This window comes from Sorex fumeus, unplaced genomic scaffold (assembly GCF_029834395.1).
Source record: "Sorex fumeus unplaced genomic scaffold, SorFum_2.1 ptg000086l, whole genome shotgun sequence".
Classification (NCBI taxonomy): Eukaryota; Metazoa; Chordata; class Mammalia; order Eulipotyphla; family Soricidae; genus Sorex; species Sorex fumeus.
The window spans coordinates 26,557,216-26,578,613 of record NW_026606143.1 but is presented as its reverse complement, the minus strand read 5'-3'; the positions used below and the strand labels follow the sequence as shown (position 1 = coordinate 26,578,613).

Genomic DNA, 21,398 nt, shown 5'->3' with positions numbered 1-21,398 from the left:
GTGGGCGCCGCGCTGAGTCCTGGGCCGGAACAGAATGACCATGACCCACCCTAGGGCCAAGGGCCGGTGAACAGCCTGCTGCCCCGCGAGCCCCACGGATGCGCTCCCCGAAGTTTCCATCGATTGCCCATTCCTCCACCCCCACCCCGAGTTCTCGCTGACCTCGGCCCGACCCCGCACTGGCCCCTCGGCGGTGTGCACTTGTGCCTCTGAGGGGACCTGCCCCCCCCCCCCCCCAACACACACACACCTTCTCCTGGGAGCGCGCGCGCCGAGCCTGAGGGCCGGACTCCAGAGACGCGTCGCGCCCCCCGCGGTGACCGGCCGGTCGCCTGCAGCCTGACGGGGCGTCCCGCACCCGTTCACCAGCAGCGGCAGTCACGCTCCCGCGGCACCCCCCTCCTGCCCCTCTCCCCAAAGGTCCGGCGCGCTAATTACTGCAAATTGAAACTAATTAAGCTTCTCTTCCCTTTCCCATCACCCTGGGAGCGTCGCGAAAGCCAGCCCCCCGCGGGCGGGCTTACACCCAGCGGTCACCCCGAAGGCCCAGGGGAGGGGAAGCCCACCCCCTCCCGCTGCGGGCAGGGTGCAGAGGGGGTTCCGGATTGCAAATGTTTGGGGCTCCCCACGAAACCTGAGTTGTTTAGATTTTTTTTAAATGTTTACACCTCCCAATGCCTGGGTAAGTGATGTAATGACATTTGTCGAGTTTAAGATCTGCTACTTGGATACCTCACGCTGCATTTCCATCACCACTGTTCCAACTCTCTCTCTCTCTCTCTCTCTCTCTCTCTCTCTCTCTCTCTCTCTCTCTCGCACGCCCTCCCTCGGGGAGCCCTTCTCTCAGCCAGCGCCTGGCGCCCCGCTCTCGCCGTTACCTGTCACCTCCGACTGCGCGGTACTTCCTTGCTAGGTGCCACTTTCCACGAGCCTCTTCCTCTGCTTTCTGAGCCAAGACTTCCCCTCGCTTCCAATTTCTGCTCCGTCGTCAAGGATGCCTACCATCTACCCACCCACCCAGAGGCCCCCCTCCATTTCCGCAGCCCAGAAATACTCCCCCCCTCGCGGGAGAAGATGGGGGGTGTCGAGGGAGGGAAAAGCGCGTGGCCAGTGGAGTCGCGGGGGCATCCTTAAGTTTCGTAGAAACCCGGATCTCTTGAAACATCAGAATGAAAGATCAGAATGAAACCGAGGGCCTCTTCCAGGAAAACACGCGTGTACGTAGCCGAAGGGGGGTGCCGGCGTGCAGTAAAGCCATCCCTGGTCTCTGGGGCTCCCTTCTCTCACCTCAGGGTTGCATAGAGCATCCACACTTCCTTGTGTTAAACATATAATTTTTTTTATTTTGAGCGTGACACTTCTCCACTAGATAGCAAGGAAAAGTGATAACAATTACACATTACACAAAAGTACTGTACCATTGCCTTTATCATGAAGGTTTCAGAAGCCTCTACAGTTAATAAGTTAAATAAAGGGCTTGAGTACATAAATATTTGTCTAGGAACCCTACCGTATCTACAACACAGTAAGAATCTACAGGAGGACAAACTTTTACCATACCACGCTGAGTGCAATTGCGTTATAACATTTCAAATATACAAAGCTCTGTTCTTTTTTTTTTAATAACAATGGTATGTACAGAATCAATAATCACAGTTTGGTGACTTCAACAGTCCATATTCTAGCAGAGTATTTCCCTTTGGTTTGATATAAAAACCTTGGTTGGTGTATGATAAAGAAGAGAACAAGTACAAGACGCCCGTTTCCTTTAAGTGCACTGTCAGCTATCTTACAGGTCATGCGTGTGTTGCCCTGGCTCATGCCGCGGGCCCACGCAGGAGGGATCAACTTAGACCGCCAAAATGCTATTTCCAAAAAAAAAATACCCAATGGGGTGTCAGGAAGACGAGGGGAGGATGGGGCTTTTACATCGTTTCACTTCAATGCCAGGCGTCTTGGGGGGAGCAAAGCTCTCCGGTATTTTTTTTTTTTCAGTAAAGTAAGAACGGGAGAGTGTGGACGTTGGAGTTGGAGCGAGGTTGGCAGTGACAGGGGCAGGGGCAAGGACAGGGGCGGGGGCGGGTGGACAGCCCGCCGAGGAGGTGCCAAGTCCACTGGCACCGACGGCTGCCTCGCGCCCGCGTCCAGGCTGCTGCGGGGGGGTGGGGGGCGGCTGCGCTCTCAGTGCCGTCTCGGGTGTGTGCTGGTCCTCGGTTTCCATTTGGTCTAGAGTGGTGCTGAGTGAGGTGACCTTTCGGGGCGCGCCCGGGGCGCGCGGTGTGGCGGGCAGCCTTTAGCACACCTCCTTGCCCGTGCTGGTGCCCGGCAGGATGTTGAGCTGCGTGAGCTGCGCCGCGTGCTCCTTGGCCTTGAGCCTCAGCGCCGCTATGCTAGAGGCGCGTCTGTCTGCGGCCGCCGTGGCCGGGTCGGCCAGCGCGCCCGACGCCACCGCGCCCTCCACGGCCGGCGTGGGCTGTCTCAGGAGCGCGGCCGCGGTCGACGCGCTGGTCAAGGGGGCCATGGTGGAAAAGAGCCTGCGGGGGGGGAGAGCAAACAGCGCGGTCACGCCGGGGCAGTGCTCCCCGCGGGCCTGCCCGGCGTATCCGCACCGGCCAGGTCAGAGGTGGGGGTGGGGGTGCATGCTCGGCATCGGGGGTGCGGCTCTGCCCCGGGAGGGGGAAAGCGGAGGGAGGACCCTGCCCCGAGGCCCGAGCTACCCCCAGGGGCCGGCGCGGGGGTTGCAGGGTGCGAGTCGCGGCGCACTTCGGCGCCTTCGCTCTACAGGGGGGTGTATTCCCGATCCGGGGCTCCGGCTGCGGCGACGCGCTTTGCCAGGAGCAAGGACAAAGGCGGGGGGGAAAAGGTTGCCGGGGTGTGGGGGGGGCACTGAGGTCCCGGGATCGCGTCAGCCCCAGCCCCGGGCTGCGGAGTGCTCCCCGGGGGTTCGGGGTTCGCTGGGCTGGCTCCCCGGCACTCCCGTCGGTTGAGCCGGGCCCGCGGGATGGAGAGGTGGGGGGGGGGGGGCACCGGCCGCCTGTTGGTTCCCGCTCGGCCCGGCGGCTGAGGGACCAGCGGGCGCCCCGTGCCCCCCCCCTTTCCTCCGCTGCCTCTCCCGGTGTCCCGGCAGCCCGGCTTTTGCCACTTCGCATGCGATGCCCCTGCTTGCGACTTTCCCAGCATCAGCGTCCCCTTCGCGCCACTGCCGGCCGGGGTAGCCCGTCTGCCACGGCCAAGCTCCCCCCGCCCCCCCAACCACCGGCTTTTCCGAAGCCATCCCAAGAGCTCAGCCTTCATCCCTGCCGGGTCAATTCTGGGTTCCCGCTATTAGGAAGGAGTCCGTGGGGACTAGCCTGGACGCCCCCCCACCCCACCCCACCTCTCCAATCCGCCCTCGTGCACCCCCACACCCCTCCCCTGGCAGCCCGCTGTTGTAAGTCATTTATCTGAAGGAAAAGGGAGAAGAACACGGGACTTTTAAATTTCTTTTTTTCCCCCCAAAAAAGTAAGAATGTGGCCTGGAGGTGGCGTAGTGTGCCCTGGCTGCACTAGGTAAACTGAGTCAGTCCACATCAGCGCACTGGCTCTTTATTTTGTAGGTTTGTTATGGGGAAACTAATTTTAGTTCCTGTCTTTGGGGAAAGATTTTTCTCTAAGCTGATTTTTGTTAAGTGGCTGCGCAGTTGGGTGAATCTATTATTTCTTTGTTCACCAAGAGATCATTGACGCTGCATTCAGTTTTATTTTCACTGCACTTTCCAACTTCATACATCCCTCTTTTGTTTCTTTGTCTGTGTGATTGTACAGACTTTTTTTTTCTGTCATCATTCGATGTTCATCTAAAGAAAGGGAGTTATAATATATGATGTACTGTTATTTCCTTGCATCATGCCGCTGTAGGGGCCGGGGGGTTGCACATATGGGGGTATGGTTGGCAGCAAGGTCACTTGAGTGACAGGAAGATGGAGTCTGGGGAAGAGGAATAAGTTCTGAATTAATTCTTTGTGCCCAGAAGATGCGCAGCTCCTTCCTCTCCCCGAGGATCGGGGCTGCGGTCCCCTGGGTAGCAAACTTCAGGAGGGGTTTGCCACCAAACTTCAAGTCCTCCTTTAACCCCAGAGCACTGAGGGCCGCGGTGCTGTTGCCCTTCAGATGGTCCTTTTCTAGCTTTCCTTGAACACTGCCACAGCCCTCCCTCTGTCCCCACATTCCCGGAGGCAAGAGTTGAGAGTATTTCCTTCGACTGAGCTTCTGAGCTTAAACCCGCTTCCTCCCGCATGCCGGCCTCCCCCCATCCTCCCCCCGGAGGGTGTAGCAGACAGACAGAGGGACAAACACAAGGCTCCCGGAGGGCCACGGGTTACCTGCCAAACGCAGGGCTGATGAAGGCCGGGTGCCGGAACACGGCGGCTCCGAGGAAAGTGCTCAGGCCCAGCGGCGCCCCGCTGGGCGGCAGGCTGGCCGAGCCGGGAGGCGGAGGTAGGCTCGGGAAGGCAGCGGCTGCGGCGGCGGCAGCGGCCGTCCAAGCCGAGTCGAGCGCCGGATGGTGCGGGGGGAAGGGGCTGGCATCCAGGTAGGGGCTGAGCGGGTGTGTGGCCGACAGGGGTCCCGGGAAGGGCAGCCCGGGAGGGTGGGTCTGCGCCCCTGCCTTCTCCCGCTTGCGCCACTTGGCCCGCCGGTTCTGGAACCACACCTGCAAGGCGGAAAGAGCCGGGGTCTGCGCAGCTCCTGGTTGTCCGCGCGCCCCCCGCAACATCCCACCCTACTCCCTATCCTGGGCACGGAGCCCCTTCTTTCCAGTGGGGTCTGGCCCACCTTGGCCCCCTTGGTCTCAGCTCGCAGCTAATCTGGGACCGAGGGGATGGTGAAAAGGAACCCAACCTTAAGAAGCCAGCAGGTTGAAACAGGGAGGGCAAGCAAACTCTTTCCTATGAGTAGCTTAGTTCCTTTCTGAGTTCTAGGAAGGTGGCTTGGTGTGATTATCCATGGGGGGAGGGAGGGAGGGAGGAGGAACCACCATTGAAATGTCTTCCTGCCATTTGCTTCCTGCACATCTTCCGGCAGCTCACTTAACCCTCTCTAAACCTCAGTTTCCTAATCTGTGAAATGGGGGCAATCACACGTTTTTCTGCCCCCCCCCCTCAGGCTATTGTAAAGAAGGAATAAAATCAGGCGGGTGAAAGCTAGTGATCAAGAGTGATTCCCCAGGCCGGGACCCACCCAGAGATGCATGCCAGTAAGTATATTCGCTTATTTCAGTTTGCCTGAAGAGCTGGCAAAATCTCTGCTGTTTTGAAAAGGGAATCGGGAAAGTGGCTTATTTATTACAGAAATACTTATTGAACACCTACCAGCACTAGGCTGGGTTCTGGGGTTTGGGGAGAGCTGGAAGGGAGGGAAGAAATGCCCAGAGTAATTAGTGAACAAATTTTTAGGGCATCAGTTTTCCTTCCATGAATAGGGGGTGGACGGCCTGCTATCTGCAGGGGTTCTGTGCCGGGCTGGATGCTACCCACCTAACTGCTTGGCCCAAGCAGCAGTTAGTGCCAGGACACCTAGATACCAGACTCAGGAATCCCAAGACTTCTCCAGTCAGAGCTAACAGGTCCTTATTTCTGGGGGTGAGCTGGGGTAGTTAACGAGGTTTCTGAAATAAGAGCACTCTAGGCTTGGGGGAGGTTTGCAGCACCAGGCACCTTCCTAAGTGTTAATAGAAAGCAGCTCCCTTTAGTGGAGCCCTTTACCTGAAATGTGGCAGCTACCAGAGCCTAAAAATAACTCCCAGGAGCAAAAGATTATTTTTATGTGACCTGCTCATCACACCCACAGCTGAGCAGATATGCTCCTTCCCCCCTCAAGGTATTAATATTTTTAGGGCTGGGTTTATGCCTGCACACAAGACTAAGAAATTAAGAATGAACTCCAGGGCTATACAGAGTTATATTAAAATATAATGTAAATGATCCCAAAGGAATATGTTCCCCCCAAACGGGAAGACATCCGTGTCTCTCAAAGACACACACTGGGGGCTGTCATGACGAGTAACTTCTAGACAGCCATCTGGGGCAAACAAGCTCCAGACTCCACATGGGCTGATGGCTTAGGATTCCTCGGAAAGGGAGCCCATCCGTAGCATTCCCCAGTCCTGCACCATCTATTTGGGAACTGCAGAAAACACTCCAGTGGGGATAATCAGCGGCTTGCAGAAGACTAGGTGACACCCAGGCTGGGTGGGCAGCTTTTGTGTATCCGAATCCGTCTAGACAAGAATACCCGACACTGCTCCATTGCACTGAAAGGAGGAGGCTGGGGGGTGGGGGGCACAGAGGCAGAACACCCCTAAAGAAAGGGGAAACCTTTTACAGAAGCTCCTCTCTCCCGGCTCAACTGCAATTATCAAGATGTCCCCCTGCAATTCCTCATTATTGAATTAATACCTCTGAGGCCCCCCAAAGGTAAACGAAAGGACTCTGATAATTCATATTCACTTAATTACATCTTCTCCAGTGAATAGGGAGAGAGGAGAAGGGGAGGGGGCGCTCTCTTTCTTTTTAAAAGTTATTTAACTTTCCCACGACTCGTTCCCCTGAGCTGAAAATACGGAGTTGCTGTCACATCTCTGTTTGACAATGGAGAAATGTGTCAACAGAAAGGAGGGGACTGGCCTCATCATTAGCCCTCTAATGCAAGAAGCTGTTGTGTATTAAATGAGCCATATGGAATTTATTGTGCTTTATCAGCGCTTGATTTTGACTGTAAAGTGATTCACTCAGCTCCTAACCCAGGGACATCTGTTTTCTGTTGGCCGTTGGGGCAGCCCAGTGTTGATCGTCTCTTTGGTTATGAGGCCTGGGTTCGGAAATGCACTCTGGTATGGGGCTGCAAACACCTTTAATAGCATTGCACTCACTCCCTATTAGATCAATGTGGGCTCATTGCTATAAAAAATGGGAAATCAAATAGCATTAGCCAGCTCCTTGTGCGGGCGGAGGGGAAATCAAACAGCATTTTGCCTTCAAATGGCCCTGTTTGTTCTAGCACTAAGTGGGCTTTTATGAAGCCCGATTGGAGACTTAATCGCAGCCAAATACCTGCTTGGAGCTGAGCGGATTTGTCTAACAACCAAACCCATGCTCCATCCCATTATTTCAATCAGGAGAAGTGAGTCTGTGGATTGTTTCCTACAGCGGTTGGGGGACCAAGGAGGGGGGTTGGCGGGATCCTGAACTGTAGTCTCAGGACCCCCAAAGCTGTTCTGATCCTGGACTCCTTTCTCAAGGCTCCCCAGACCCAGAACCCTTCCCCTCCCACCTGCAAGGTCTTCATATCTGAATGTTTGTGTGAGTGTTGTTAGTTTTCTTAATCTGCTTGTCCTCATTTTGTAGAGGGGGTCTTATCCGGCCCCCCCATCTCCTCACCCATCTTTCTTTCCCGCCCGGACCCTTCCTACCCTTCCCCCTCTTTGTGAAGCAGCTCACCTGGACTCTGGCCTCAGTCAAGTCCAGCCTCATGGCCAGTTCCTCCCTAGAAGAAAGCAACGCGTATAGGTCACTGCAAGGCTCCTACAGCCCCCTCTGAGCCACCCTCCTCCTTGGGGGGAGCCCTGCCTGTCTGCCCTCACCCCTAAACAGACATCATCATCCCTTCATCCCTGGAGTGCCTACTAGTTGACTGCAAACCGAAAAACACAAAACATGAACAGATATGGGAGAGCCTAGGTTTGACGGTATCATATCACTCATAGAGACCAGAGTGGCTTCTGAAGTCTGTATGTCTACAAAGCTGGTACACAGACCCTCTCTTAAGTCAGAGTCAGATCACAGAGAGAGAGAGAGAGAGAGAGAGAGAGAGAGAGAGAGAGAGAGAGAAGAGAGATCATATTAGGACACACCATGTCCTAATATTAAAGGGGAGAAGTCAGTACTCAAAGAAAAAAAAACACCCCCCCCACCCACACCACCCAAAAAAGTGTGGCTCTTTGGATTTTCCTCTACCTTTCATTTTCTCTCTTCCCTTCTCCAGCTCGTTCCAGTGCGCTAGCTCTCCCTCCCTCACTCCCTCAGGCCATACTTCCCATTACCCTCTGGAGATATGCTAAGCTTGTTAAGAGTTCAGTGGGGTAATTTTTCGATTAAACAAAATTCTGCGCACCTCCTGACTCCAGTGCCCACTACAAACCCTGCCCATCTCAGGGGAAGTCAATTGAACTGAAACCCTACCCCTTCATTGCTGTTATTACTGCCACAATTAAGGCAAATAGGAAACCATTAAGATGCTGTAAAACGGCTTAGACCTGTTTACGGAGAAACTCTGAGTGAGCCCAATACATGGAGAGTGCTGGCTACCCGCATCTGGGACCCAGGTCTGCACTACTGCGTGTCTGCGCACCACCCCCTCCGCCAGCCCCGACCCCCTAGTCCACACCTGAAACTTCAGGACCCGAGGGAGAAAGCCAGTTTCCCCATGCCTCCTGTTCCAGGTAGAACCAGCAGAAGCACCCCACACTCTGGTGGGGGCTGGGGGCCAAGGGGCTTTAACTGCCCCTTGGGTCTGGAGGAACTAAGCGTGGAGCACTGAATGAGAGTGGGCTACCCTCTTCATACTCTGGTTCCCTGGATAAACTGAAAAAAAAAAGTGAGAAGGCACACCTGAATGCCCACTGACACCCCATTTATTTCCCTTTTGAAAGACACGTGATGAACCGCAGAGAGCCGGTGGGCCACACGCTGTCTTTGCCAACGGTCATTAGGGGCCCAGATGACCCCGGAAGGATTCGAAGCCTTGTGGAGCTGAAGGAATGGCAAGAGGGGGGTGCCATACCTTCCCGCACTCCCGCTTTTCGGTTTCCCGGTGGGAAAGAGTTTGCCAATTAGTCGCCAGACCAACTTGGCAGAGTTGCCACGGGCCTCTGGGAACCCGAGGCAGAGATTTCTCCTCGGGTTCAAAGAAACGAGCGGCTTCCCGCTTGCAGAGCGCACATTGAAAAGCTGCACACGTCCCCGGCGAGCTGCCTGAACCCGGCCAGCCCCGCGCCGGGCAGACGCCCAGCGCCTGCTCCCTCCCCACTGGGGCCTGAGAGCGGGACGAACGGGCTGCCCACGGTGTCGCACCCCGGGCCCGCTGGCAGTGGGGAGGGAAGGAGGAAGTCTTCTCTGTGCCACTGAGGAAAGGCTCCGTAGCAGGGAGTTGAGTGTGCCCAGGTTGAACCCCCAGGCTGGACCCCCGCCCCGTGCGGTTTGTCTGCTGCCCGCGGGGCTGCCAGCCATCGGTGCCCACCCTCGTGGACCCGGGTCCAGCGCGTAGTGAGCACGTGGCGGCGGGGACAGGACAGAGAGGAAAGAGGACAAAGTCGCAGGCCGATGTCCCCCACTCCCCCCCCCCCACGGCCCAGGTGGACACTGGACACCAGACACTGCCCGGGTTATTTCAGGAGCCCTCGAACGGCACAGCTTGGATCTTTGTTAAAAGGCCTTGTCCGCAGGCGCGGGCTCCAGCCGCCCTGCGAGCCGGGTAACTGATACCCACCAGGCTCCCGGTACACCGGGCGTGGGTGGCCAGCACGCCGCTGCCCCCAAAAATAACCGCCAGCTTTGCTGCGGCAGCGGCGCCAGGAGCGCAGCACCCGGGCCTGCCAGTCTGCGCGGCCGCGCGAGGGTCCTGCCAAGCCCCTCCTGCCTTTCACGTCCCCCCCCAACCACTCCAACTTGCCATGTGCGGAGGGGGGGAGCACTTTCCCGGGGGCGGCAGGAGGGAGCGAGAGAGGGCAAGTCTGCGTCCCAGCCCAAACTTCCAGCCCTGCGCCTGGTGGGTGTGTGGGGGGGGAGGCGGGAGTGGGGAGTTGGGGGACCAGGGAGCCGGGACGGGGACCAGGGTAGGGGTGCGGGTGGGGGCCGCGCCGGACACCGGGGGCAGGGGGGGGGGGGCACGGCCTGGCCGCCGCGGGTTCGAGCCTACCTGGTGAAGACGTCGGGGTAGTGCGTCTTCTGGAAGGCCCGCTCCAGTTCCTCCAGCTGGTAGCTGGTGAACGTGGTGCGGTAGCGCCGCTGCTTGCGTTTCAGCAGCCCCTCCTCGGAGTCGCTGCCCGCCGACAGGCACACGCTGTCCTCGCCGTCCTTGCCTTCGGCGTCCTCGGGGTGCAGCAGCAGCTCCTCCTTGGGCGACAGCTCGCCGCCCTCGGGGGCCACGGCAGCGGCCGCGGCCGAGGCCACCGCGCCGGGAGCGGCCACGCCGCAGCGCCGGGGCTCCTTGAGCAGCGCGCGCGCGTCGTCCTCCAGCAGCTCTTCGTCGTCGTCCTCCAGCAGCTCCTCCTCGTCGTCGTCGTCCTCCTCGTCCTCCAGCAGCTCCTCCTCGTCGTCCTCGGCGCCCGGGCCGGTCCCCGCCGCCGCCGGGGCGCCACCGGGGCCGCCGGCCGGGCCGAGGCGCTCGTCGGGGTGCGCGGCGCCCCCCGGGCCAGCCAGCTCGTCCAGCGCGGGCGGCGGCGGCACGAAGGGCGCCCCGTTCTCCCGGTACGACTTGCTGCGGCTGATGCTCACCTGCGGCGCCTGGCTGATCTTCAGCGTGTCCCAGGCGGCGGCGGCCGCGGCGGCGGCCACCGCCACCCCCGCGCCGTCCGGCCGCTCCCCGGGCCGCGCGCTGGGCGGCGGCGGCGGCGGCGGCGGCGGCGCTTCCCCCCGCGGCCCCGCCGTGGCCGTGGCCGTGGCCGCAGCCGCGGCCGCCGCCGCCGCGGCCGCCGCGGCCGCTGCGGCGCCCTGGAGGAGGCGGCCCCCGCCGGGGCCGTACAAGCGCCGGAGCTTGGGCGGCAGGTGCAGCTCAGCCTCGAACGGGGCGCTGCTGCCCTTGGGGGAGCCTGCGGGCAAGGGAGAGCGGTCAGCGCGGGCTCCCCGGGCTCCTAGGCCCCGGCCAACCGCGCCCTCCCGGCCCCCTCCGGACCCCTGGGCCGGCGCTTTCCTGGTCTTGCCAACGCTTTGGCTCTCCCCTTGCCGCTCCTCCTTTTCTTTCCCTCTCGCACTCGTCCCTTTATTCCGCTCCTCGCGGGGCCTGTCTGCTTCCCTTCATTCATTTACTCCTTTTCGTCTTTCTCTCCCATCCCTCCCTTTCAGGTCCTCGTCTTTCTCCTCGCCTTTCCTCTTTTGTGTGCTCCCTTCCTCTCTTTCTTTTTTTCTTTCCCTTGCTCAGTCTCTCACTTCCCTGGGATCCCTACCCATTTCGGGCCAGGGGAGACTCTGAAGATATTGAACCACTTAAAACACACACACACACACACACACACACACATACACACAATCACAACCACCCCGAAAACTTGGCGCACGACCTCTGCCAGTGACTCCGTCGAGGAGACCCCTGTGGACGGAAGCGGCCTGTCACCCGCCGCACCCCAATAGCCTTTAGTGGGGGGGGGGCGGATGCTCCTTGTGTAGAAAGGCAAAGAAAAATTTGTTCAGACAAAACTGGGTTCTGAAAGGCCCGATGAGGGGCTAAGGAGGGGGAGGTCAAGAGCCGCTACTTGCCTTTGAGGAAACGCCTGCACAGGTGCCACTTAAGGCAAAGAAAAGAAAAGGGACAAGTCACTTGTAAATGCCCACTTCGCCACCGCGAACCCCCCTCTTGTAGTGGCACTGGGGCTGGACGGATGGTGTTTGAATTTTAAAAGAAATTTACCCTTCTTTCCCTGTAATCGCTCTGCAGGCAGAGCTAGGCGAAACTTATGGTTTGGGGCAACACGACAGTTGTTCAAAAAAATTTTTTTTGGCGGGGGAAGCCCTTAGACATCTCAAGTCAATTTCTAAAATAACGGTAGCAAGAAAAAAAATAGCACCCAGAAGCCGCACATTTCATATGTTTCCCATCCATCAGGGAGCATTTGGGAAGTCCCAGGCAGATGCTTTCTGCAAAGCGTGGTCACAAGTAATCTAGAATTAGGGATACTAATAGTTTTCCAAAGCAAAATAACGCTTATAAAGAAATCTTCCCAGGAGGAAAGACCAAGACTCACTGGCCGGGGACCGCCCCCCACACACACACTGACCAGCTCTGGAGATTCTTGTCTTCACTAAGTTCCTGTTACAAGGGACCACCAGTACTTGATGTTTCTAACCTGTCGCCCCTCTTCAGAGCACACCCAGGGCCACCAAATGGGGGGGCATTTAAATGACCCAAAGACCAGAGTGGAGAATCTAAGGACCTCCAAGTGAAGCCTGGCCCGGACTTTTCTGGAGGCAGAGAGGGAGGGAGAAACAGCTCCCCGATCTCACCCCCCTCCTCCTCCGCCCCAGATGCTTTGAGGCACCAGGCCTCTAAGTTGTTCCCTCTCTTTTCTTGGTGTCCAGTGTGTCAACCCTTGGTCCCTGGCCCCAAATACCAAAGACCCAAACCATGACCCGGGGCCCTTTTGCAGGTGCCGGGGTGGGGAGGGCACAGACTTACCTTGAACGTTCTTTTCCTGATCGTTGCGGCTAGCCAACGGGGCGGGCAAGCTCTGTGCGGCTCCCAGCAGCCGCATTTTGCACGGGCTCCTCCGACCCAGGATGCTGTCGATGCAGTAGGAGGACAGCAAAGTTGGAGATTTACTTTTGCACTCGGGCCTCTCGGAGCAGCCCTCCTCCTGGTACTGATTGCTCATGGCTGGGCTTTTTCCCGGGGTGCAGAGAGCGGGCCCCGAAGACTGCCTCTCCCGGAGGGTGGAGTGGCTGGGTGTGTTGGGGGGGTGTGGTTGGATGGCGGGTTAGAGTGGATAATATTGCGATCTCTGCACCGCTCTCCGTCTCTCGCTGGTTGGCTGCCGGCTCCCGCCCTGCCCGAGGCCTGAGCTCGCCCTCTCCGCGCTCAGGACAAGCAGTAACAAGTGTAGTGAGCGGCGGGCGCAAAGCTAGGGAGTCTGTCTCCTCCACGTGCTGAGAGGCGCCCTCTTATTGGCTCTCGCCAGAGGCCGGGCTGAGCCGGGCTGCGGGCCCGCTGCAAAACCTGGACTGGATTTTCCGCAAGGCGGAGGCGGGCTGGGCAGCGGGCACTCTTCAGAGCCAGTTTGCTTTTTCTTTTTTTCACTTTGGTGCTGCAAACCCTCTGCGTTCCCATCCCCTTCCCCTCCTTTGGCGCCTCCTTTAACCCTTTAGGGGTGGTGGCCCGAAGCTCTAGCTTATTCGGATGGCACTGCAGCTGGGTGGCACTGGGGGCGACGCGCGCCCCTTTCAGAACCAGCCGGAGGACCTTTCTCCCCGCAGGGAGGCCTGGAGGCCGGCTCGCGGGCCCGCTCGGCCCTGTTCAAAGGCGACCTCGCGGCCCGGGACCGCGCTTTGGCCTCGGGGGGTGCGCCATGTTCGTCCTCTTTGGGCCGCAGGAGCCCGGGACGTGCCAAGGTGACGGGCTCAGACTCCCGTCTGCCGTCTGAGCCTTGAGTTTTCTCCTTGATCCCCAAAGCCTCGGGCGGTTCATCTCCTCCCGAGAGCACGGTTGCTCCTTTCCCCTAGTTGCCTCCCGGCCCCTCGCCTGTCCTGTCTGCGCTCACAGGACCCCTGCACGGCCAAGTACGGCCAAGTACTGCCAAAGGCCTTCCCAAGGGATGCTCTGGCGCGGGGAGCGCCCGGCCAGGGTCCGTGGACGGTCGGGGGAGAGGCCGGGGACAGGTCTGGGGCTCTCTTCTTCTCCTGGGACGCTTTCCGCTCGGCATCCCTACAAAGCCATCACCCCGAGGCCACGCCGGCTTGAGTGGCGCGCTCCGGGGTGCGGGATCTACGGGGGCTGGGTGGGGGTGAGCGGGGCGCTCCAAAGTCGGAGGAGAGACCCGGTTTGGGCTCGGACTAAATTTAAGCGCCTGAAATTCTGAATTCTCGAAACCGGCTTGCCCTTAGCAAAGGTGTGCGAGGGAACGGAGGGGGCAACGCGCTGGTTCCTTCGCCAAAAACGACCTGAGCGGCCGGCGCTGAGCACTGAGACCCAATTCGGATGGAAGTTGGGAACGGCCCGCACGAGGGGCCGGCGTGGACGCCCTCCAGGCCGGGGTTCTGGGCCCAGTGGATGGCCGGGGTGGCCGATCCAGGCGGGGTGGGGGTGGGGTGGAGACGGGACCCGGAAGGGAAAATCCACGCCGGGTTTTCCTCTCTCAAACCCTTCAATGTGTCAAAGAGAAAAAGCGTTTTTACAAAGGATTATACTTGAATCACTTACAGTCAGTATTTAAAAATACAAGCATGCATAACTGAGATTTTTTTTAGCCATAAACATCTGCATAACTCTTGGCTGCTGGTGGGTGGCAGACAGATTGGGCCGGCTTGGCAGGAGCATTCAATACACAATTTGAGGGGGCTGAAGGGCTGCGAACAGGAACATTAATAATATTAATACTGGTGCTGGTGTTACTACTACTATAGAAGGCTAGAGGAAGAGGGTGTCTGGTTCCTCACTCTCCACCTGTCTCTGTCCAACACACACTCCCTCCACCTCTACGTCTGCGTGTCTCTTTGGTTTGTCGTTTGATGCTCACCAGTTTTCCTTGGACTTTGGGTAGCTCCCCCTCCTCCACCCCTCCCCCCCTCCGCCCGGCAAACTAACTACTAGCTTTTGCTTAAGCCCCGTCTGCGGTTCCGAAGCCCTGGGGCGGGGGGGGGGGGCGGGGCGGGGGCTTTCTCTCGCCTGGCCCGCGCCCCGCCTTTGACATCCTCACCCACAGCTCGTTGTTTTCCTGTGCGGTCCCGTTCCTCTCAAGGCTAACATTCTGGCGCCGAATCCCTGCCCCCCACCCCATCCCCCTTTTCCTCTCTGGCGGGGAAGAGCCGGCTCGGGCCACAGAGATGCATAGACGCGGACCCTCGCCCGCGTCCCTAGCCGGGCAACTGCCAGAGACCCGGAGCACTTTTCCCTCGCTGGCGGGTCCCGCGTCGGAAATCCACAAGACCCGGCTGCCGGGCGACTGCGTGATTTTCGAGTCGGCTCCGCACCCGCAGAGAGTGGGCTGAAAAGGAGCCGGGAAAAGAGCGTGTTGCACAAAAAAGAGACACAAATGCACGAACCATTTTTGAGAGCCTAACAGGGTTGCAGCGCTCTCGGTGGAAGATATCTTTGCCTTCTTCCCCCACCTCCCCCTTCTGCAGCTGTTCTCCCGTTTAAAAAAGAAGTCGGACTTTCTGCTGGGGTGTATTCTAATTTTAATCATCCACTGTCAAAGGGGAGATTAATATAGAATTTCTGATTCTAGCTAATGACCCCTGCAAGTAAAGATAATTTTATTAATGACATATAAAGTGTGTCTTTGGGAAAACTGTGTGAAAACACTAGCTTCATTTTTTTTAGTTCATTTTTGTTATTTTCTAATCAATCTGCCCAAATGAGGACGCTATTGGGAAGGCAATTCAGCACCCAACTTGAAAATCTACAGTTGACTTGCTAGTCCTGAAAGATTAAATTAAGAGAGGGGGTGGGAGGAGAACTTTTCTAACATTTCCAGGAGGAGACAGAAGCTGCTGGTCTCTTCAGTGTGTAATCTGAATCTGAATCTGAATTTAATATGCTATTTTGGAAAAATAAAACGATGCCTCTCAATAAACTTGGTAGAATTTAATTGATTTGTTGAGGAGGTAGACTTAAGAATTGGGCTCTATGGCTATCTAAGAGAACTTTTAGTTTAGTCAATTTAATAATTACACTGTCAGCAGATTGACTTCATGTTCTGTTCCACTGATCAGAAGTAATTTCATTTTAGTGATAACATTCTCCACGTTGGTATTTTGTTATTCACACAACTCATGGCTGCTCTAATCTTTGAGATCTGACACTGAGGCTTTTCTTTTCCTTAAACTGCCTGGAAAACAACAGTTTGCAGTTCATCTGCCTTTAAAATCAATCACTAAAATAAAAAATGACAATTGTGGTCGCAAGTGAGGGTCACAAGTGTTTAAAACTGTTGTTTATGGCAAAAAAAATGAGTCTTGTCCCCAGGACTGGAAATAATAATTACTTAGGACAGGCGAATGGTAGAAAACCCTTTCTTTTCTGTGGTGAGAGCTAATTTTACATTGTAGTTTCAAAATTATATTTGCAAGAAATGTGGGGTTGGGGGGTGGCAGTTGAATGTCATTATCCGGGGGGGAAATGTTTGGAGGAGAGTTAACCTTGCACACTTTTCATTTGAGATGTTTTAATTTATTGTGCAATACACACACAGATAAATAAAGCTGTAATGGGCTTCAAGCCGCACCGGACCGCTCAGGTCCCCTTAAATTATGCTCAACCTCTTCAAAACATATATTTAAACAATAGAGATAAACTTCATTGCAGTCTGGTGACCAATTTGGAAGCCATTGGAAGGGAAGACAATGAGTCCTGATTGCACGCGAGGATTCTCTGTGATGTGATATCCCCTTTGCCAAGTCATTTTGCTGTTTTATTTATTTAATTTTTTTTTAACAAACTTTCATTCATTTATGGTCTTCCGCAACCTGCTAATTTAACACTGGAGCGCGTTATTGCAGTGTTAGGAGGAGAGAAAGAGGGAGAGAAAACAACAATACTGCAATGATCCAAATGATACAGTAGAATTATAGCAATTATAGTTCTACTTGTGGAAGAAAACCTTGCTGAGATCAGGCAAACAAACCGAAGCCTTGTGAGGATAACAAGCTTGGGGATTGACAGCCGGTGCTGGGAAGAGCCGGAGGGCACAAACAGAAATATTTGCCTCCCCCCAGCCCCCTTAACTCCAACCAGTCAAGGTTAACCCCCTCAAATGCAGCTTTCAGCGTCTTATCCACTTCAGGGCATGCATTTTATGCACACTTCTAGGTGTCTCCTCCTGGAGCCTGGTAATGGGAGGAAATGTCTCTTAATCCGCTTGCCGAGAACTCGCCCCCCTCCCTTTTCTCTGCACCCCCCATCCGGGCTTGCCCTCCACTGCCCATCCCTGCCTCAGTTCTCCCAGGGCTACTGAGATGGGGCTGAGGGCCGCCTTTGTCGGCTGTTGGGTTTTCAAAGGAGCGGCGTGGCGGTCCAAAGACTCTACTGGAATTTCCGAGGGTGTCTGGTGCGCGGCCGTTAATCCTTCCCTCTCCGCAGGTCCTCAGCCCGAGCCGCGGGTTGCACAGTGAGGGCTCGGCCGGCTAGGGGGACTGGGGGCAACTACGCTGGGGGAAGCGGCCCCAGGACGGCGGCCGAGCCCTCCAGGTAGGGCTGTGTTGGTTGTGATCGCTTCCCATATTTACAAACTTCACTTTCGGTTATCCATCGGGCGGCGGCTGGAGAAGGGGTGAGGGAGCGAGAACTGAAGATTAAACAGATTCCCCCATCCCCACCCCCCATCCCCGACATCCACCCTGGTTACCCACCAGGGCTTTTGCAAGCTTTGCTCCAAACACAAAGCCAAGCAAGGTGATCGTCGCCTCACCTCTGCCCTCCGAAGGCGTGTGTGTGTGTGTGTGTGTGTGTGTGTGTAAGGGACAGGAAGCAAGTGGTTGGGTGCGATTATCTCCCCATCTCCTACCGCACCCACCCGCCCCGCGTTTGCAGACCGGAGAAACTTCTCGGGGCCTCTGATACCAGAGGTTTCTGGTCTTTCCCCGCTGGACGGCGGGACCCGGTGTGTGTGTGTGTGTGTGTGTGTGTGTGTGTGTGTGTGTGTGTGTGTGTGTGTGTGTGTGTCCCGGGTCGAGGCGTGCTTGGTGCCCCACTCGGGGGCTGCTGCTCCCGGTGCCCCCGGACGTGCTGGGGAACAAGGGTTGGGGCTCCGAGAGGGAGCAGTTCGGTACCCAAGGAGGACTTCAATCCCAAGGCCCGGAGCCCCCACGCCCCCCACCACCCCGGCCGTAACCTCGCGGTGGAGCCCGGGTCTAGGGCTGGGCTCGGCGCCACGGCCAGGGCGCGCCCCCTAGCGGCGACTCGGGGTAGGCCGGGCCCTCCCGCCGCAGCCTCTGGGGACTGAAGTTGGCAGATCCGAGTGATCAGGCAGGAATGAATGGGGGAAGAAAACAAAAGCCTTGGAAACATTTCCAAGTGTGCAATAAAAGACCCATCTGTACATTTCTTTTCCAGCGCGTTCGTGGTTAATGTCCCCCCATGCGTGCGAGAGGGGAGATAATTGCCGGGTGGATTCTTGCTGGCGAACCTCAGGAAACACTGGCCCGAAGAATGGAATAATTGGGGGTGGGGCAAAGGCAGTGTAGAGGCAGCAAGGCAGGCGGCAAATCTGTATCCAGTGTCTGGGAGGCTCATGGAGGCCTGGTTACCAGCGCCCTCGTAACCCTCCGTCCCCACTGAAAGGTTACCTGGAAGTTCCACTCTGATAGCCGTTTCTGAAGTCGGTTTCAGTGCCATCCAGACATTAGGGCTCCACGATCCTTCCACCCGTGTCTCCCGATTCTCCATTTTTTGACTGCACGTTCCCCCCACTTTCTGCCTCTGAGCTTTCTCTACCCCGAACTCTGAGGTTCTCCCACCTCTGATTTGAGGATGCTTCTCCACTTTCTGACTCTTCCGAGAAATCTGCCCTGACCGCCTTCCCTTCGGTCTCTGGCTCTGTCCAAATCTTCTTGGATTTGTTCAACCAGGAAACGAAGAGTTTTCTGGATGTTGTTAGAACCTTCATGGCTGAGAAGTGACTGATGAAGTCTTTGACACAATGAAAATTTTTCAGTTATTTCCATAACTTGAGAGTTCTTTTACCCTGAGTGTGTCCAGCCTAACCTCCCGAGAAGGGGGTGTGGGGAAAACACCCTCCCCAGAACCACCCCACAACCCACAACGGGGGCTTTTACAAGACCTGGGGTGAATGGCGCCTCTTGTCCTGGGGCTCGCTGCTTTTCAAGTGCTCCTGAGGCCATGAAAACAGTGAGTAGGTAAAGGCCTAAGAAAGAAAAAGTCTCAAAATAGGGTAACAGCCCTTTGGAGCTGCTTATTTTGTGATGCGCCTCACTAATTGGGAAGTTCAACATGCGGCTTTCCCTGCCCATGAAAGGCTGGTATTTCAGAGGTGGGGGGGAGCAGATGGAAGGGGGTCCTGTGGGAGAGAGGCGTGGGTGTCCCCGTGTTTAATTAAGAGTTGCATTGTGTTGAAGGGAGGAGGGAATGCCGAGGCTGAACGGGGGCTCTGTTCTCTTCATCACAAAATAACCTGCAAGTGGGAAAAAAAAGAGGGAGGTTGTTGGAACCGGGGGCCCGCTCTGGAATAGATACCATTCGAAAGATACCTAATTTCCTGCCGCCCGTCACCCGATCTGAAAACACAAATAGCTGAACCGAAGGGGCGAAAACAGAGGAGGACGAGGACAAGGAAGAAAGGCCCCCGGGATAAAAATAACCGCACCCAGGCTCTTCCCATTCACCGCGCTGACAGGCGGGGCCTCCAAGTCCGTTGCATTTGGAGGCGCCTTCCTACCTCTCCCAACGTTTTCTCCCCGCTGCCCCCCGACTTTACAGCCCACCCAGGATCCCTTTCGAGGCTCTTTGGGATCTATGAGAGAAAACAGGGAGCGGCTCCCAGGCTGCGAGGCAGGCAGGCGACACCGGCGGGGAACTCTGGCCTAGGGACCACTTGGGGAGCTCCGCCGCTTAGCACTTGTCGGGAAGGGGGTTCCCTGACCCCGGGCTGGGCTAGATCGCAGAGGTCACTGGAACGCCCACCCCCCACCCCCATCCTAGTCTCGGGGACCAGAACCTTGGGGGTCCCCTCCCCGTCTCCAGGCACCCTGGGCGGCAATGAATGGGGAGGGGCGCCGGCGGGGCGGCGCGGCACGGACACAGGAGCCCGCCTGGGGCGCCCCGAAAAAGAGCGCCGCGGCAGGTGTCGGAAAGGGGGGGCGGAAGACACATCAGTGAGTCCACTCAGAAAGTGCGGCCAGGAAGTTTTGTCGGGGGCATGACCCAGCCAGCCCCAAGCCGATTTCTTTCTTTCTGGCCTCGAGACAGCAGAGTGGGAACTAGGAGCTGACTCAGTGGCGCCTGGAAGGTGGGGTGCGGGGCTGGGACCGCCCGCTGCGTGCGGCCCGCCCCACCCCCTTGGCGGGACTCAGCCCCAGCCGGCCCGAGCAGCAGTTCGGAACCGGAGCCTGAGTGGCGAATTTTCTTTCTTTCTTTCTTTCTTTCTTTCTTTCTTTCTTTCTTTCTTTCTTTCTTTCTTTCTTTCTTTCTTTCTTTCTTTCTTTCTTTCTGCAAAAGGCAAGAGGATTTTCATTCACATCGGGGTTGGGCGCTGAGGCTGGTCCCCTCCCGCACCCCCTATTCAAGCAGGCCGCATTCTCTTCCCTCTGTCCTCCGCATTACTGCGGTTGGACCAGTTCATTGTTCCGACTCCAGTTTAAGGCTTGCAAGGGATTAAGAAGAAATTAAAACCAGTGTATCTTGCTCGCAGAATTCCCAAAAGGCTGGAAAGAAAGGCGATTGAAGCCCACAGTTCAAGCGAAATTTAGACCTAGGAATGATTTTTACTTATTTCTTTTCATGGATAATAGAGAGTTGGCGTTATCTGTCACTTTACGTTCTCCCTAATAAATAGCTCCAAGACTATAATCTAACAGGTGTAAAATTTCCCTTTTCTGAGAAATGAAGAGATCACCGACACTATCTTTTAAATAGTACAGATAGAAATGCAGTTGTTGACAATTTTCCACACTGCAGAATCAATTTCAAATCCGTGTGCTTCCCTTTTCTGTCTCTTTCCTTCCTTCCTTCCTTCCTTCCTTCCTTCCTTCCTTCCTTCCTTCCTTCCTTTCCCTTTCCTTCCTCTCTCTTTCTAATGTAAGCTTGGCTTTGGGTTATGGTGGTATGTAACAGAGAGTTATAAACAAAGATCACTGATTTGAATTCTGGGGCTCTAGGCAAAAATATTCAGAAAGTGCTTTTATTCTCTGCCAACTGCAAAAGAAACTGATCATCAAAGAAAATGCCTGTACTTTCTTCCACCCATTTCCCTTCATCTGCTCCAGGAATATGGCCTACTTAGGTAATAGGCATCAAGGCCCGCCGGAGCAGAGAGAAAGGGAGAGAAGTCCTTCCAAGTGGGGCGCCACTGCATTGCACCCCGATTTGATTTTCCAGTTAGTAGGTTTGGTCTGCTTTGGTGTATGTGTGCATTTATTTAGGAGGGCACCCCTGCCCCCACCTTCTCTGGCTCGGCTCTGTCAAGAGAAGCTGTTCATGGTCCCAGAAACTCACTCAATACATCTCCCACCCGCTCCTCCACATCCTCATTTTTTATCTTCAGCGGTTGGGTTGAAGCGTATTGATGTTATTTATATAAAGGAAACGACATCAGAGTAACCTTTTTATTGCTTCCCACTAAAGGGAGATTGAACTAGAACTTTGAAAATTGTGACATTCCAATGAGAGTTATATTAAATTGCTTAAAAACATTTTGAAGGCATCATTGGTACTGTCTGGAGTGGTAAGTGAAACAAAGGATTTCACAGCACGTCGGGTTTCAT

At 56.1% G+C, this 21,398-nt stretch overlaps 1 protein-coding gene across 1 annotated transcript; it reads right to left on the bottom strand.

Annotated features, from left to right (window-relative positions):
• Positions 1–1,994: 1,994 nt before the first annotated feature.
• Positions 1,995–12,872, bottom strand: ARX (aristaless related homeobox). Its single transcript, XM_056131163.1, has 5 exons — positions 12,424–12,872; positions 9,952–10,843; positions 7,476–7,521; positions 4,362–4,690; positions 1,995–2,534 (listed from the first exon to the last, which is right to left on the bottom strand). Exons 1-5 carry the CDS (start codon positions 12,617–12,619, stop codon positions 2,294–2,296), a joined length of 1,704 nt encoding a protein of 567 aa, XP_055987138.1. The 5' UTR covers positions 12,620–12,872; the 3' UTR covers positions 1,995–2,293.
• Positions 12,873–21,398: the final 8,526 nt, after the last annotated feature.